General features: G+C 30.8%; 3 protein-coding genes and 1 long non-coding RNA gene across 14 annotated transcripts in view; 3 read left to right on the top strand and 1 right to left on the bottom strand.

Annotated features, from left to right (window-relative positions):
• Positions 1 to 210: 210 nt before the first annotated feature.
• LOC143429015 (uncharacterized) overlaps positions 211 to 15,979 on the bottom strand; it is a 134,734-nt gene continuing 118,965 nt past the window's right edge. Inside the window, exons 2-6 of one of the 3 annotated variants that reach the window (XM_076904368.1) lie at positions 1,347 to 1,367; positions 1,086 to 1,267; positions 772 to 965; positions 453 to 705; positions 211 to 372 (exon numbers count right to left, since the gene is read on the bottom strand). In XM_076904368.1, the coding sequence (XP_076760483.1) occupies positions 244 to 372; positions 453 to 705; positions 772 to 965; positions 1,086 to 1,267; positions 1,347 to 1,353 (765 nt within the window). In that variant the 5' untranslated portion in view covers positions 1,354 to 1,367 and the 3' untranslated portion in view covers positions 211 to 243. Of the gene's footprint in view, positions 373 to 452; positions 706 to 771; positions 966 to 1,085; positions 1,268 to 1,346; positions 1,439 to 15,979 lie in introns of those variants that run through there. The other 2 variants (XM_076904367.1, XM_076904369.1) reach the window with 2 other exon arrangements.
• On the top strand, positions 1,925 to 5,647 carry Tfb1 (transcription factor B1). Of its 6 annotated transcripts, none has more exons than XM_076904455.1 (8): positions 1,925 to 2,060; positions 2,923 to 3,125; positions 3,398 to 3,599; positions 3,668 to 3,824; positions 3,921 to 4,466; positions 4,554 to 4,881; positions 4,955 to 5,130; positions 5,214 to 5,646. In XM_076904455.1, the coding sequence occupies exons 2-8, from the start codon at positions 2,972 to 2,974 to the stop codon at positions 5,334 to 5,336; spliced, it is 1,686 nt and encodes a 561-aa protein (XP_076760570.1). In that variant the 5' UTR covers positions 1,925 to 2,060; positions 2,923 to 2,971; the 3' UTR covers positions 5,337 to 5,646. The 6 variants fall into 6 exon arrangements, with proteins under 6 accessions (XP_076760570.1, XP_076760574.1, XP_076760576.1 ...); XM_076904459.1 differs by having other exon boundaries at positions 1,927 to 2,060; positions 2,944 to 3,125; positions 5,214 to 5,647; XM_076904461.1 differs by having other exon boundaries at positions 1,981 to 2,060; positions 2,947 to 3,125; positions 5,214 to 5,647.
• Positions 6,881 to 8,173, top strand: LOC143429430 (uncharacterized). The gene is made up of 2 exons (XR_013102535.1): positions 6,881 to 7,514; positions 8,040 to 8,173. It is a non-coding gene; the product is annotated as an uncharacterized LOC143429430 (long non-coding RNA).
• On the top strand, positions 8,248 to 15,304 carry LOC143429428 (uncharacterized). Of its 4 annotated transcripts, none has more exons than XM_076905098.1 (9): positions 8,248 to 11,708; positions 11,824 to 12,233; positions 12,342 to 12,368; positions 12,448 to 12,585; positions 12,656 to 12,777; positions 12,856 to 12,980; positions 13,061 to 13,344; positions 13,448 to 13,630; positions 13,702 to 15,304. In XM_076905098.1, the coding sequence occupies exons 1-9, from the start codon at positions 8,291 to 8,293 to the stop codon at positions 13,951 to 13,953; spliced, it is 4,959 nt and encodes a 1,652-aa protein (XP_076761213.1). In that variant the 5' UTR covers positions 8,248 to 8,290; the 3' UTR covers positions 13,954 to 15,304. The 4 variants fall into 4 exon arrangements, with proteins under 4 accessions (XP_076761213.1, XP_076761212.1, XP_076761215.1 ...); XM_076905097.1 differs by having other exon boundaries at positions 11,821 to 12,233; XM_076905100.1 differs by lacking the exon at positions 12,342 to 12,368.

Genomic DNA, 15,979 nt, shown 5'->3' with positions numbered 1-15,979 from the left:
CTATAAATACAAAAATAAAACTTTTCATACTTTTTAGTGTATTTATTTGAGCAGAAGTAGAAATATGTAAATTAATAGCTTAAGCTAATACACATTTTATAATTTTTTAATACATGTATATAAGTTATTATTATAGTAAATAAATGTATGTATATGACTAGTTTATAACACACTTATTTGATGCTTAAAATTAAATATAAATTTATATTTATATTTAATGCAAATAGTGTACTGCAAATTAATTTATATATTAAAATAAGATGAGAGATAGGCTTCTCTATGTATCCATTTTGCAACACTTGTTGGATGCATCAACCACATCTTTGCAGTTGTACTTCCATGTTGATGTAGAATTGAACAGTCTCGTATTTTCTAAGATAAACATATAAGCAAATGCAAACAATTAATTCTAACAACAATTAACAACTTTCCATGGTAAGTCTAATTCTTACATGAAACTGTTTTAATTCTCTTCTTCTGTATTGTTTTCCTGTTTCAAATTCTTTATTCATACATGACCTGCATAAAAACATTTCATTTCTCAAATGCCAATAATCACCAAATGGTTTTTTCCCACATATTTTGCAAAGGTCTGTATTTCTACTGCAACATTTTAAATCCACTCCAAGTTTTATTTTCTTTTTACCACCAAAACTATGTTCAAATTTAGTACCTTTCATTTTAATATCAACATACATGCCTGGGCTATATAACATTAAATATTAGCTTATACAGTATAAATAATTTATTGCGACTATTGTACTGTTATACCCTGGAACTGTATTGCCAATAAGTGTCTGCCTTTTATTATTAGATTTGAGTGGATACTTTATCTTCTGCACTTCTTTAGGAAATATAAAAGTACTGTAATCTGATGGAGATGGACAATGATCTTTTAATATAGGCTTTTTGCTAAATCTTGCAATACCACTGTAACCTTTTTTACTAATACTACGAGAGCAAGGCTGAAACGAAATATAATTTCAATTTTTTTACTGTACTTTGTTTGAAATATTTCAAATCAATACAATCAAATTGGTACATGTATACATTGTAGCACGTATACATTGAGCAATAAATTATACCTTAGTTTTAATTGCTTTAAATGAGTCCAAAACATTATACGAATTTGGTGCTACATTTGGATGATCTTCTAGTATAGAATATCTCATAAAGGGACTCATACCCTTTCTTGAGGTATCTCGAGAACATCCTGACCCAAAACATATTATGTGTCGTTCTTGTTTTTGGACAATGTATTTGAATCCTACTTATAAGAGAAATTAAAAAACGTATTAAAACGTATTCGTGGTTCTAATATTATACATCATGAAATTAAGTCGTACCTTCCATTCTTCAAATTAAGTATTTTTTTCTATTTTCAAACAAAATTTGTCAGCATTATCAGTGGAAGAAAATTTTTAATTTATTTTTTCTTCAAGTTGCATGCATTTGTCGGCTGTTGTATGTGAACATATATACGGTAGAACTTAAAAAAAATTCAATATCTTTTTAAATAAGTCTTTCATACTAAACCCAACAATGCCTCTTGACATTTTTCATTCATGCAACATTCAATAACTCGTATAATATTGTAGATTTTGTTACTATTAAAATCTAGTATATTTCAGTCCTCCCCCTCTCGCGCTGAAACCCTTGTGTAACTATTCATGTTTGTATCACGTCGCGTAGATACAAATTACGCTGTTTTAGTCAAATCCGCAACTTTGGTAAACAATATTTTATTATTTGTTATTTGAATAGTGATTAGTAATTCTGTATTGGAGTAAACGATGATATTATGTATAATCGTAGCTGAAATGTTTGGCAAAAGAGGAAAGAAAGAAGAGAGGAATGCCTGAAGAACAGGAAACTTAGTGGAAGTTCAATCGAACAACAGAGTGCAGTAGTCTCAGCAGGTCGATGGTGCTGTTCGTACCGACGATCCGTTCGCAGCTGTCTTTGCTTCGCGATGCGTCCACTGATGTGTGTTTCTGCACATGGCCGTGCCGCCCGACGGGCTTCTGCATTGTTCTACGATTTTACGCACTTTAATACCGGTAAATGGACTTATTATAGTTAGATTTTCTGCCTTTACGACTCAAAAATACACTTTCTATGCCTTGAAGTATCCTAAAAACATTTTTCGTGTCGATAACCATAATTAATGAACCAAAAAGTGCGTCACGGGCGATATCGTACCAGTGTTTAATTCATAATGTAAAGTTAGTATTTCTTTTGCATTTCCAGAGATCTTACTGTTTATAATAACCTATTCAGCTTTATATAACTTGGTCTTGCGAGATATTATCGGCAAAGATTCTTTTTAAGTCATTAGCTATAACGTAATATTCAAGGACGCACAGTGACAAACAAATCGTAATTCTTATACATTATTGCATTTTATCAGAAATTGTATAATACTAATACGTTTCTTTATTTAATGTAGAAATTGTAAAGAGGAATAAAATTATAAGCATTTCAAGTGTTGCAAACATTTATTGTTTCTAATTTTTCACTAATTTACAATTCTGCTACTGCAATTGTCTAAAAATTATTGCTGCAATAATGCTTTCCATAAGAATATAACAGTTTCATAAAAACATCAACTTTCGTTCAATTCGATCTTATATTTAAGTTAGATTTCTAAAATTATTCGTGTATCACACGAGTAGTTATTTGTTTCATTACCTTGTGCAACTGCTATAATTTTTTATTCAAAATCATTGGATAGATAATTTATGTTAAACGTATTTTTATTGATGACAATATTTGCCATTTGAGCAATCGCGAACATTATTCATTTTGTAGAAATAAGTTTTTAGTATTGTACAATACTACATAAACATTCAATTGAATTTTTCTAAATTTAAAACAAGATGTAAAAGATGTAACACACTTATTTTTGAATATATTTTATAGGATTATATCTATTATTTTTAGAAGAATTGTATTACACATTACATCCACCATGACTACATCATCAGAAGATGTTCTTATGCAAGTAGGACAAGTTCGTTATAAAAAAGGAGATGGGACTTTATATGTTATGAATGAAAGAATAGCTTGGATGCTTGATAACAGAGACACTGTATCTGTCAGTCACAAATATGCTGACATTAAGTGTAAGAACATGTGTATAATAATCAAATTAATGTTCAATAAAAAGTTTATTGAAGAAAAATCACATTGCTATAAATTTACTGCATTTTTTGTTTTTAACGTGTAATAATGTTTTAATTATTTATGTATTCCATCTATTTATGTTAACCAAGATCAATTATATATTTTCATAATTTAGTTTTCCACTTAACACTGTAATGTAATTGAAAAATTTTATCTATCGATATTAGCTATTCATTTTGAACCTAATATATTATATATTTTCTTTTTATAGTGCAAAAGATATCGCCAGAAGGAAAATCGAAAATACAATTACAAGTTGTATTACACGATGGTTCGTCATCTACATTTCATTTTGTAAACAGAAATGGGCAAGAGGCACAAATTAAAGATCGTGATGATGTAAAAGAGTTACTTCAGCAACTATTACCAAAATTTAAAAGGAAAGTAAACAAAGAATTGGAGGAAAAAAATAGGTAACATTTTTTATATTATAATAATCTTTTGTGACATTCCTATATTAAAATACAGTGTTACTTCATAGAATGCTCCAGGAGAATCCTGTACTACTCCAGTTGTATAGAGATTTGGTTATTACACAAGTTATTTCATCTGAAGAATTTTGGTTGCAACATGCTGCAGAATATACTCAGGCTAAAAAAAGTCAGAGGCAAGAAATTGGTGTAAATAGTGCTTTCTTGGTAAGAAACGTCATCATTATATTAATGCATGTATTCATTAATGAAAAAGGTAATTGAACAATGTAATGGAATAGTTATTACTACAATTATTTGCAGGCTGACATTAAACCACAAACTGATGGTTGCAATGGATTGAAATATAATTTAACTGTTGATATAATAGAATGTATATTTAAAACGTATCCAGCAGTAAAGAGAAAACATCAAGAAAATGTGCCTCACAAAATGTCAGAATCCGATTTCTGGACAAAGTTCTTTCAATCGCATTACTTTCATCGAGATCGTATCAATGCAGGGACCAAGGATCTTTTTACCGAATGTGCCAAAATAGACGACCAAGAACTTAAGAAAGATATTCTATCGGGTATTGACGATCCATTGGTGGATATAACTTCTTTCGAAGATCAATCATTAGATGAAAATTATGGAAATGGATCTAGTAAATCTGACAAAGTTTCAGGAAACATTGTACATCAAAGTATGATTAAGAGATTCAATCAACATAGCATTATGGTTTTAAAGGCCAGCACTGCCAAACAATCCACACAATCTATTCAACCACAATTAAATGGATCAACACCATCAGCAAGTAAAACTACAACGTTCTGTAATCAGTTAGATGAACGACCAAAGACTAAAAAGGTGAATTTGTATTGGTTTTCATGCAACATTTGCACACAAAATACAAGGCATTTATATATCTTACATATATCTACTTTATATTTCCAGCTTAAAATACAAGAGAAGTTAATTTACGATGACCTTGATACTACTCATGATGTAAACATAAATAATAGTGCACCATTAAATTTAACTCATATAGACAGGTATTTACATGGTCCGGTACCAGGATATGGTAATACCGAACCAACGTCTGAAGAACTACTTATGACATTAAATCAATTAAAAAAAGAAGCGAGTAGTTGGCTAACAGGAAACAGTATACCAAGACAATTAGCAACATCATTAGTTAGTCCAGCTGCAGCAGTCTCAGCCCTAGGAGAACTAACTCCAGGTGGCGCGTTAATGAAGGGTTTTAGGGAAGAAAGTCTTGGACGTAAGTGCATATGATTAATTTTAAATTAAAGTGATTAAAGTATGTAATACATCGTTTATTTGTTTTGTTGCAGAATTAATACCAAAGGATTTAGAAAAAGAATTGCGTAATGTATATGTCTGCACATGCGAACTCCTCAGGCATTTTTGGCGCAGTTTTCCGCCTACAACTCCACAGCTTGAGGAAAAAGCTATTAGAATGCACGAAGCGTTACATAGATTTCATTCTGCCAAACTTAAACCATTTGAAGTAAATTTAATAATCTTTTATACACTTTACAAGCAATTAGTTTATATTATTCTCTACATTTTGAAACATTTACTTTTTTTTAGGATCGTGTTCAACGAGAGTTCTCTGCCGTTAGTCAACATTTGACAAGTCATTTAAATCAATTGTTAAATACAGCGTATAGAAAATTCGCAGTTTGGCAGCAACGTAAGATGCAAATGAGGTAGCCATTGAATAACTTACCCTACAATTAAGAAAAGCGTGAATAAAGTAGAGCAATATTGGTCATCCTATACATATTGCATTTTATAATGTTACCGTAATTAGGGATTAATATGGGTGTATTTCACAAAAACCAAAGCTGAATCGTGTCATGCATCCTATGCTGCCACATATTGTTTATTTATTCTAACATAATCACGTTTATTATTGTTTTGAAATTATCATATAAATGTGTAACTACAATTCATTTATAAAAGATACTTCACTAGATTAATATTTTCCTAATATAACATATAGTTTATTTATTTTTTACTTTTCACAAGTTATTATGTATCATGTTACACATCTTATCTTGATCTGTAGTTAATATCATGCTGAAATTAAGAAAAAGATTTCAAGAATTCAAATTCGTAAATATAAAGAAAATCATTATATGTAGGATAAAGTTAATATTTATAAATTTTCAAGAAAAGAAATTACGATTATGTATGGAATGTCTAAAATTTATAAAATGCAACTACATAGACAAATGTATGTAAAGAGAAATGTCTATATATTGTACGATATCAAAGTAGCTGTGATACCGCCACTATGTCATTAGTTTGGTTGTAACATAACTTCTGAACGTTTCGATTGTTTCTTTTTGAATTACAAACAATTTTTATTCATTGGTAATAAAACTCTTACTTATTTTACGTAATTCTAAAAGTTTCGTTACATTTCTGTAAAAAGTATTTTGTATAACGTAAATCGAATTTGAAACGTAACTAAATCAAAAACTAAATTTTTTTTATTTAAGAAACTTTTTGTTTATTGATACACAGTGGCATCAGTATACTTTTCACGATATCTGCGATATACTCAACTAAGTGTCTTAATTGTTGAATCCTATTATTACTATTATTAATTTTTTTTATATTATTGGGTAAGGCAATTTGCAACATAAGAATCCATAGACTGCCTGCTCACTTTTCCTATAGTAGCAATAATTTGGCAGTTATCCAGAGGATACCTAAAAATCAATCACTAAAAATCGGCAATCGTACTCGCAAATTATTCTATGATTATTATAATATCGATTATAAATATATTCTTACATTACCATTACAATAAATGTTATTATTGTGAACATCAGTATTTAATCAATAACACTGTACAGTGTGTTTGCTTTATTGGTTACGATCAAACGATTAAGCTTAATTAAAATCATAGAATTATTTTACTTAACTTTAATCGACACATTGTACACTTACTGTATAGTGTGGATATAAGTTTTGTTAAATCTTGTATAAAAACTAGACCGTATGTTTAAATTTTATAAAAGCGTGTAACAAAGTAAGATAAAGGTATGAGAAAAATTTGATGTATACAATGATATTCATTAGTAATCTGCAAAAGAATAATTTCTATAAATAGGAGGTGAAATTATTCATTAACTATTAGACATCGATACGATGATAAACCAAAAAGAAAAATGGTTATCTTTGATGTTGTTGAAAAGTCCCGCCTGTTGATTCCTTTCTTGAAGTTTGCGATCGGTAGATGGCGCAGTTTATTGTTGATTCCGTTCAAAATGGCGGCCTATAATGGGCACTGTGGGGTAATATTGTTTGATTCCCCGCGATAAATGAGCCTATGCGAAGTTAACTCGCCACGGTGTGAGTGTAAGTACGAAGTCTAGGGTGTATCCGGAATGTACACTTTTCTTCGGATAGTTAAATCATGTGAATGCAATCACAGTGCCAGCCGATTGTGTGTCGTGCATTGGCCAAGTTTGTGTAGCCATATTTATTGTGTTATTCAGCAAGACATTATATCTTATATACCGGCAAATGTAATTGATAGCCAAGACATATGGCTATTTATTATTGAAGGTATAATCATCATCTCAACGTTTGTTTTTGATAAAAAATTTGGCGATTTTGTTACCTCTAACGAAAAGCGATTACACACATATGAAACATTTAAGGACCTTAGTAGAATAGGATATGAAAAGACGCTATACTCGATACTCTTTGATTTTTCAAAAACGGCGCACATTTGTTGTTAGTTTCTCTTTAAGCGGACCGCTGTTTCTACAGTTTTCGAATATCGTAGAGAGTCGAACGATATATCAAAGCACGCTGATATTTTTTTTATCCTTAGTGGCACACATTGTGTTGTATGGTGCATTAAGGAAAAACGTGAGTATTTTTCTTACTAAATTACGTATCTAGTAATGACAATAAATGTTTACTTTATTAATTTATCAGTTTATCTAGTTGCAATATTTTAATTAATGAATTGATAACTGTAGTCTGAAACATTTGACACTATAGGTATCTATTGGTGTAATGTATCACTTTATAATTTGTTTACTAAACCTTCTGTAAATAGTATAATTCATAAATCTATATTATACATTTTTCAAATATTCTCATATAATTCTTCACTTTTTTTCTTTCTGCGAATAATTTTAACTTTGATGGCATAAAATCTTTTATCTAGTACAAAATCTAATTATTCATAACAATACGTTATTGTATTAGTTTCTTAAATAGCAAAATTAAATGGTTAAACTTTTCTTTCATAAAATGCAACAATTGTATGTAAATTGCACATATTTACATAAGTAAACATACGTATGCAATGCATTTGTAATTCACCTTGCCTAAAGTATCTGTTTTATATATTGCTACACTATCTGTGTAACTTATTTATTTTTTCAGACTAAAATGGAGGAACCATTGTATCATATTGTCAGTCCTAATTATTGGATGAAAATTTATAGATCATATATACAGTGAAGAAGTTTTTATTAGTTTTTGTCTATTTACATGTAGAAGAAATGGACGTACAAAACTTTTGACAAAAAAATTGTGTTATGAATATCGCAAACTATATGTGTAACATTTATACAAACGAAAGCCTGCTGTGCGTGGACCAAGCAGGCTAGGCACTACTGTGCCAAGCTTGGGTAATGGATCCCGTTCGTCCATGGTATACGTCATATAATCGTCTTGCTGCAAATAGTGCAACCAATACATTTCAACCAGTGACTTCAAGCACAAACAGTGATTTTGTATCTCATCACCTAGCAACAGCTGCTACTCAAGGAATTCCTTCTACAACAACGTCACAGTTACTTTTACAAGCAGCTCATACAACAGCAACTCTGGCGGGTCAGCCATCACCATTTAACCCTGGGGGGTTTCTGTCTCCACCCCCTGTGGGATATGATGTTTTCTCACCTTTATTTCATCATCCTAATCCTAAGCAAGCACATTATGTTACTCAACATAGACAAGCTCTTACTCAAGCACAAGTAGTGACGGTAACAAAGCAAAATACTACAACAGAATCTGATATCCCTGTACTAAGAGACAGTTATAGTACAGCACATCAACCGTCATTCTTTGAACACCAAGGCACGGCAACATCGCCTACAACATCTACATTGGCTTGGACTCATCAAAATAGCGCACAACTACCTAGTCCGTTCGGTATTTTACCTCATGAAAGTGTTGTTCCGTCATCTCCAGGACCATCTTCTACCACAAAGCCAACTAGTGGTATTTATGAAAATACGTTTAATTCTCATTTCGCCACAACACAAACTATAAATAATTTAAATTCTCAATTAGCTACACCTTCCGTCTCTGTCACCGAATTTAAACCAACTAATTTCCCAGATAGTAAAAAGACAGTAACTATAAGATCTCAGTCGCCAACAGTGAGTGTTAAATCGATAGTTTCTACGTCACAAACAAACAACAATCAAACCTTTTTTCAACAAGTACCTACTACATTTAGTTCTGAAACATTAGCAAATAATTACACTGCTGGTAATGGACATCAAACTTCAAATGGAAAAGTGCAGCCTCCTCTTCAACATCAACAATCATGTATAGTTTCAACTACAAACAATACGGCCAGTAAAGAGTATAGAATTCCTCAACCACCTGTTAGATCAGTTGCATCAACAACAATATTTTTAAATACATCTGTCAGATCTGTGACTGCGCAAATTCAAGATAAACAACCTACTCGAAATTTTGCTTCACCTCCAAATAAAGTGACTTCTGCATCTCAACAAAATATTCAAACTAAAGCACAGGCAAAGATATATCCAGAAATAAACACACACAGTGAACATAGACGCAACGAACAAACATCTCATGATAACACCCAGTCGTCTCCTATCAGTTTCTCTATTATGGATTCACGTGGTTTGAATTATACTGCTACGAATAATACAAATTGTACAAATACCAGTGGAAAACTTAATAATAATCAAAGAACACAATCAAGCAGCAACTTACAGACTCACTCTCAACAATCACAACAACAACAACAGCAGCAGCAACAACAGCAACAACAATTTCATGTTCTAAGTCAACAACAACAGCAACAGCAAACATCCTATAGGCATTATCTAACTGGATCTGCAACTGACCCTGAGTATCATCATCCAGGAAGATCAAAATCTGCTACTTCTACCGATTCTGCTTATTCTTCTAACAACTCCACTCAAAATGGACCTGATTGTAATGTTGTTGTACCACGAAGGCCAAGTCCATTGCAAGCACATTCACAAGCAAGTCCGCTGGGGCATGTTCCAAGCCCTGCTTATCCTATGTATAATAGTCCAATGGCTACAATATCTTCTCCTTCACCTTTACAACAACATGCAGAAACTGGAAATCATTGTGCAAATGGGCAACCATATAAAGGAACTGTACAACAGCAAGTTACACCACCATCACCACTGGATGTTACTCTACCACGACCAGCATCACAAGGTCAAGTTGCCTATTCATCAGTCATCACAAGAGCTCTGGGCACTGCTGAAAATAAAACAAACTATAACACAGACAACAAAACTTATGATAGACAACAACAAGACTTTTCACAAGCACAGAAACAAGTTTGTTGGGAAAATGATAATCGACAACCAGGTACTAGTAGAAAATTTTCGGTTACTTTGTATACTGGCAGTGGAAATTCAGAAATAAATCCACAAAGTTTGCCAATTCAACAACAAGTACAACGAGTGTTAAACGTGTCTGACAGACAACAATCTTATTTTGAATCTAATCAAGTAACTTTACAAGATTTAAGTAGCTGTAGAGGAGATCCTATGAGTATAGTAAAGAATTTACAGACTTTACAGCAAAGTTCTTGTCAAGTACAACAACAGCAACAGCAAACTACCATTTCTGTCACTCCAAATGAACAACAGAAACCAGTGGAAGATAGACGCAAAATTGATACAAACGCAAATGCGAATAAAAAAAGGAAAGGCTTAGAGAAAGCTGGGCATAATTCTTTAAACGAAATGAGTGGAACAGCAACAATGACAGAATACTTAAGTAGGATACCACCACCTGCACATCATAATACAACTCAGCAACAGCAGAATGGTTATTTCGATTTTGAAAGGTGGAATTTACCTCCACCACCTGCTAAAATGTTTCCTGGTGCATCCGGTGCTTTTAATTCACAATCACCTTTGCATCATTCAAATAATTTTGTTGGCACACCAGCTCATCAGCATCAATCTTTAATGGTACCTCATCATCATGCTCCACCTCCACTACCATATTTACCTGCTTTTCATATTCCTTCGACCCATCATCATTCTCATGAATTTCAATCTTCTGTTGAAATCACTCCTATTGGTTTTGGTGAAAATGCAGCAAATCAAAATGTTAATTATAATCAAGAAATCAGGGATGATCAACCTAAAGTAATTGTTCCTAACATTGAAGAGGAATTAGGCTTTTTACAGCAAAATCAGCAACCAATTCAATCAATGAACACCTTAAACAAAGATTTTAAACGTTCTAGTAAAGTAAATGATCCTAATTCAGGATTTATGACAAGTTATTTGAAATTTTTACAAGGTGAAAGGGAAACTTCACCGCCATCTGCTCTACGTGGTGGTAGGAAAGCAACTTGGAGTAGGTCAAAACCTTATATTCCTGTAGAACATAAAAAATCAATAGAAAGTTCTACGAATGGAGACACAGTAAAGACACAGTCAGAAAATCCATCTAAGCCTAAAGAAGCACCAGTAATTGATTATACTAATGATCCAAGATATTTTCCTTTGCCAAAGGAACGGAAAAAACAAAATTTTGATTCAAGCGATGATGGTTTTACTAGCGATGACGATTTTCTATTTCCTCCTAAAAGATCCGAGAAGAAGGTAACAAATACAAATACTTTCATCGCAACAGAAACAACTGTTAAACCAGAAGGTAAATCTAAAAAAGGGAGGCCAGTTAAACCTGGAGGACCAACAGATAGAAAAAGGAGAGCTGCTGCAGCTGCTGCGGCAGCAGAAGCAGCAATGATTAGTATAAATACTAGAACTTCCAAAAAGTATGAAGAAGGTAATTCATATATTGTTTTTTGTTGTATTAGATTGAAACGTATGTCAGAATTAAATATGTGCATATGTGCGTGTGTATTTATACTTATATATTCGTATGTGTCTCTTTGCAGTAGATCCTTTACTTTTACCTCCGAGGCGTGAAACATCTAGAAGAAAAGCGAAAGAGAAAACTTCAGTAAAACAATTTTTAGATCGACAACAGGGTATAGATTACTTCGATAATGACGAAGAACAGGGTGATTCTGATTCTGATCCTGCTTGGACACCAGCTGTAAAATTGGTTGGAGACGAAGAAGAAAAGAAGAAAAAACGTGGGAGACCTGTAATTACAAAAAAAAGTAGAAGAGTTTTGGAGGAAGATGATTATTCTCCCAACGTTGTTGTTGTTTCGAAAAAATCAGGTAGAAAGAAACACGAAACACCATCGAAAACTTCGAACGTTACGGGAAAATTATCTTGTAAAATAGATGAAAAACTTTTAGCGTCTATCAGTGATGAAGACATAGATATTTCACCGTTTAAGGTGTGTAATACAATAATTTTATTAGTAATTTCTTTTAAAACAGATTCGAAAATAATTTCAAGTGTACAATATTTATATTGTAACATATTACTTGTCTATTGCATGCAGCGTTCTGAGGATAAATTAGATGATGTGGTAAACTTTTAAGTCAATATCAGTAGATTTATAAATACAATGTTTTTATCAATCACTATTCCTATTATGTACCTTTCAGTCTGGTGAATTCGTTGTAATGAAGTCCGATTTAAGTGAAGAATATCCTGCACTTTGGAGAATAGATGGCAAAACGTTACTGCAAAAATATGAACCATTTGATTCTAATGGCAAGACTTTGTATCGAAACATATCTACGGTAATACATAATTGCTGTTTGAAGAAATTTTCTTTTTTATTTTAATATATTCATGTCAATTTTGTTTTAGTACTCTGGTTGGGCACCACAAAATCGCCATATATATCAACAAGTTCCAGTAAAATTTTGGCAACAAGGTAAAACAGAAACCGTGGTAGAGTTTCTAAGAGATGAGATGATCATTGATGATAAGTAAGTTTTGTTCTATTAATGTTTTACAATTAAGGAAATAAATAACTAAGAAAATTATTACAATTCTCTGCTGTTTAGTGAATGTATTGATAAATCTATGAAAGACAGTGAGAAATATCAAGATAATTTTGAAGTATATATTCAAACATTGATTTCACAAGCTTTGGATTCGAATTTTTTAACAGAAATATTTCAAGAACAAGGTATCATTTTTATTCAATTATATATCAGTGAAGTATAATTTTAAATAGACATTTTATTATATTATTTTCAACATAAATAGATGATTATTTCCTATCAAATGTTAAGACCGTTGATGAAGTAACAGAAGAAAGAAAGCAACGTCTTTTGTCCACAACGGAATGGCGATCAAATGTTATAAATGCAATATCAACTTGGCCATGCCTTAATGTTCTTAGAGACCTGCCATCTACAGAATATAAAGGAAAATCGTGTGCTGGATGCCAACAACCTAAAATTCATGCTAGAGTCTTATTATATGGACAACCGTATAATGCAACTACATTAGAAGGTTCTCCACCTGATCCAAGGATACCTCAAGAAAAGGTACTATTTCTAAACTGGTTGTCAATCAGTTTTTTTTTTTTTTTATTATTAAAAAATTATTTCTATAATTGCTTTCATTATTCATTTATCATTAAATTCTTAGGATTTTTTATTATGTCGAATGTGTCAAGCAAAAGTAGCTTTGTACAATAAGGTAGCACATCAGAAATATCTGATGTTTTTGGAATGTGCAAGAAGGGTTGCAGATAAAAGAGTAGCAGATCCCCATAAAGATACCACAATAATATTGAACGAATTATTAGCAGATGAAATATGGTTAAATCAAGTAAGTAATGTAATGGTAATACTAAAAATAAATAATTGGAATAGTATGAAAAATTTAACACCTTTTTTCAGTTATTTAAAGAGGTTAGAACAATCTGGGCAGAGATAGATAATTTAGAACAGCAGACAAAAGTAAAGTCGAGTTCAAAATCAATATTATCTTCTACAGCGAATAATGCGGAAGAAATGAAGAAAAATATTTCAATAATACAATCAACTGAAATAACTGCTACTACTTCCGATTCACAGGTGCCTACACAAAGAACTGAAGACAATTCTGAAACAGTATCTTGTGACATGCAAATGAACAGTATACCATCTTAGTGGTGCTATAATAATCGAAATTATATTTCATACAATGTCTTAGGACATTTTAAAGGTTTTAGTGGTATATCGATTGAATAGACTTAAAGTTAATATCTTCTTGAGACCAAACAATTAAATATTGTATTTTGAGGATGGTAAATATTTAAATTGAGTTAATACTACAAGCTGTGACGAATATTGAAGTTGAATGTTAATGTGTAATCAAGAAATTGTAGTTATAGCGATAAGAAGTAGCGAACAGCGAGGTAAGTAAGAAAATGATTTGCATATAAAACATCAGGCATGTGTAAAATATTCATCCCCGCGTAAAAATTAGAAAAGAGCCCAAACTTTGCCATTGTAGTAGCGTAATAATAGAAATTCACGAATGTTTGTGTGCATAGACATTTAACTCTAGCATTTGTATCGTGATGATAATCTTACGTAATAATGAGGTCAAGTACATTAAGATCTGAAAAATATACAAAAGACAAATGATTTTTAAATATAAAGTGATATGACGTGTGAAACGTTAACGACCTTCTGTAATATATTTACATACATCACATTCTGTAATTGTGAAGGTCTGTTTGCTGCAAAGTGCAGAAACTGTTATACTGTTTGTTCCTCTAATTGTAATTTTGAAATTCATTGTGCATTTTCTTTATATATTAGCTTACATTCACTTTTTCTTTTTTTTTTCTTTTTTTTTTAACGATTTGACAAATGTAAACGATATTTATATTCATGTTAATTTGTATATAAGCAAGTCATACAATTACAAAATTATTACGTATTAAATACGTTAAAAATATCCAGAGGTGTTCCAAAACAGCATTCTTTTAAGACATTTCATGATGAATGCAATATTTTAAAATATACATCTGTTTTTTACCTAGAGAAACGTTACACATTTTATAGGACATTTGTATATAAAAATACTTTTAATAAGATTAGACTTTTCATTTATATGTTGACATGCAATCTTTATCAACTATATGGATTATTTCTTCCATGATGACAGCTTAATGATTTAGTACTAAATTTTTGAGTTCTTCCATTTTAAAATAACTTTTATAAAACTATTCCATTTTTCATTTTTCAAAATATTAATCATTTATTTTTGTGAATAAACTTGTAAGTTTAGCAACATGTGCATATTGCGTATGAAGTATGGGTGAATGTTACATAAAAAATGTATCTATTTTCATAGAAATTCTGGTAATATCAGTGCTTTAAGGTCCTTAACCTTACAAACAAAATTACATTTTTTACTACTTATCTTATAATCAGAGTTTACGTCATATCTTCCTTTTCAAATCCTCTCTAATAATCAATGAAAAGTAGACAAAATGTTAATAAAAATTATATAATTAAATTGAATAAGAAATTTGTTTTTCCTTTTATTTATAAGCATATAAGCTTCTAATATACATATATATATATAATATATATATATATATTATATCTTTTTCAAATTTCAATATTTTTCATAGATTTCTTTTAATTTATTTATTAAATTAGTTTGACAATGCATGATAATTTTATGAAAACCTTTATTTTGTTACAAATTTTTCGGTAAACCATTAAAACAAATATGTTATGCCTTTAAGGATGCTTCTACAGATATAAAATTAAGAATAGAATAGTAACTGCTAATACCTTTTTGTACATTAAATATATGTTTCGAATTACATTAATAGTATTACACTATAATAATTATTTTCGTTATATTCATTATAATAGTTATTATTATAAATCTAAAATTTTTATTTCTTAAGTTTTTGATCTGTTTTTAGCTTTGTTAAGAAAGAAGATGTTCTCTAAAAACAAGAGTGGTGATATGCGTGTGTGGCGCGAATGTATTTTTCAAAGACGATATATATATATATATATATATATATATATATATATATATATATATATATATATATATATACATACATATATATATATATGTATCAAATTATATTTGTAAATTAATAAAATATGATAATAAAGACAGGTGATTGCTATGATAAAGCCATAGGGCTTTAATATGCAT

This window comes from Xylocopa sonorina, chromosome 11, assembly GCF_050948175.1.
Source record: "Xylocopa sonorina isolate GNS202 chromosome 11, iyXylSono1_principal, whole genome shotgun sequence".
In the NCBI taxonomy this organism is placed as follows: domain Eukaryota; kingdom Metazoa; phylum Arthropoda; class Insecta; order Hymenoptera; family Apidae; genus Xylocopa; species Xylocopa sonorina.
This window is presented reverse-complemented; position numbering and strand designations above follow the sequence as displayed.

Bases quoted from the DNA above. Each gene is read 5' to 3' on its own strand.
- Tfb1 (XM_076904459.1), top strand. From the start codon at position 2,972: ATGACTACATCATCAGAAGATGTTCTTATGCAAGTAGGACAAGTTCGT. The intron at 3,126-3,397 runs GTAAGAACATGT...TTCTTTTTATAG, and splicing joins CAAATATGCTGACATTAAGT to TGCAAAAGATATCGCCAGAA. The intron at 5,131-5,213 runs GTAAATTTAATA...ACTTTTTTTTAG, and splicing joins CCAAACTTAAACCATTTGAA to GATCGTGTTCAACGAGAGTT.
- LOC143429428 (XM_076905097.1), top strand. From the start codon at position 8,291: ATGGATCCCGTTCGTCCATGGTATACGTCATATAATCGTCTTGCTGCA. The intron at 12,369-12,447 runs GTAAACTTTTAA...TGTACCTTTCAG, and splicing joins AGGATAAATTAGATGATGTG to TCTGGTGAATTCGTTGTAAT. The intron at 12,586-12,655 runs GTAATACATAAT...ATTTTGTTTTAG, and splicing joins TGTATCGAAACATATCTACG to TACTCTGGTTGGGCACCACA.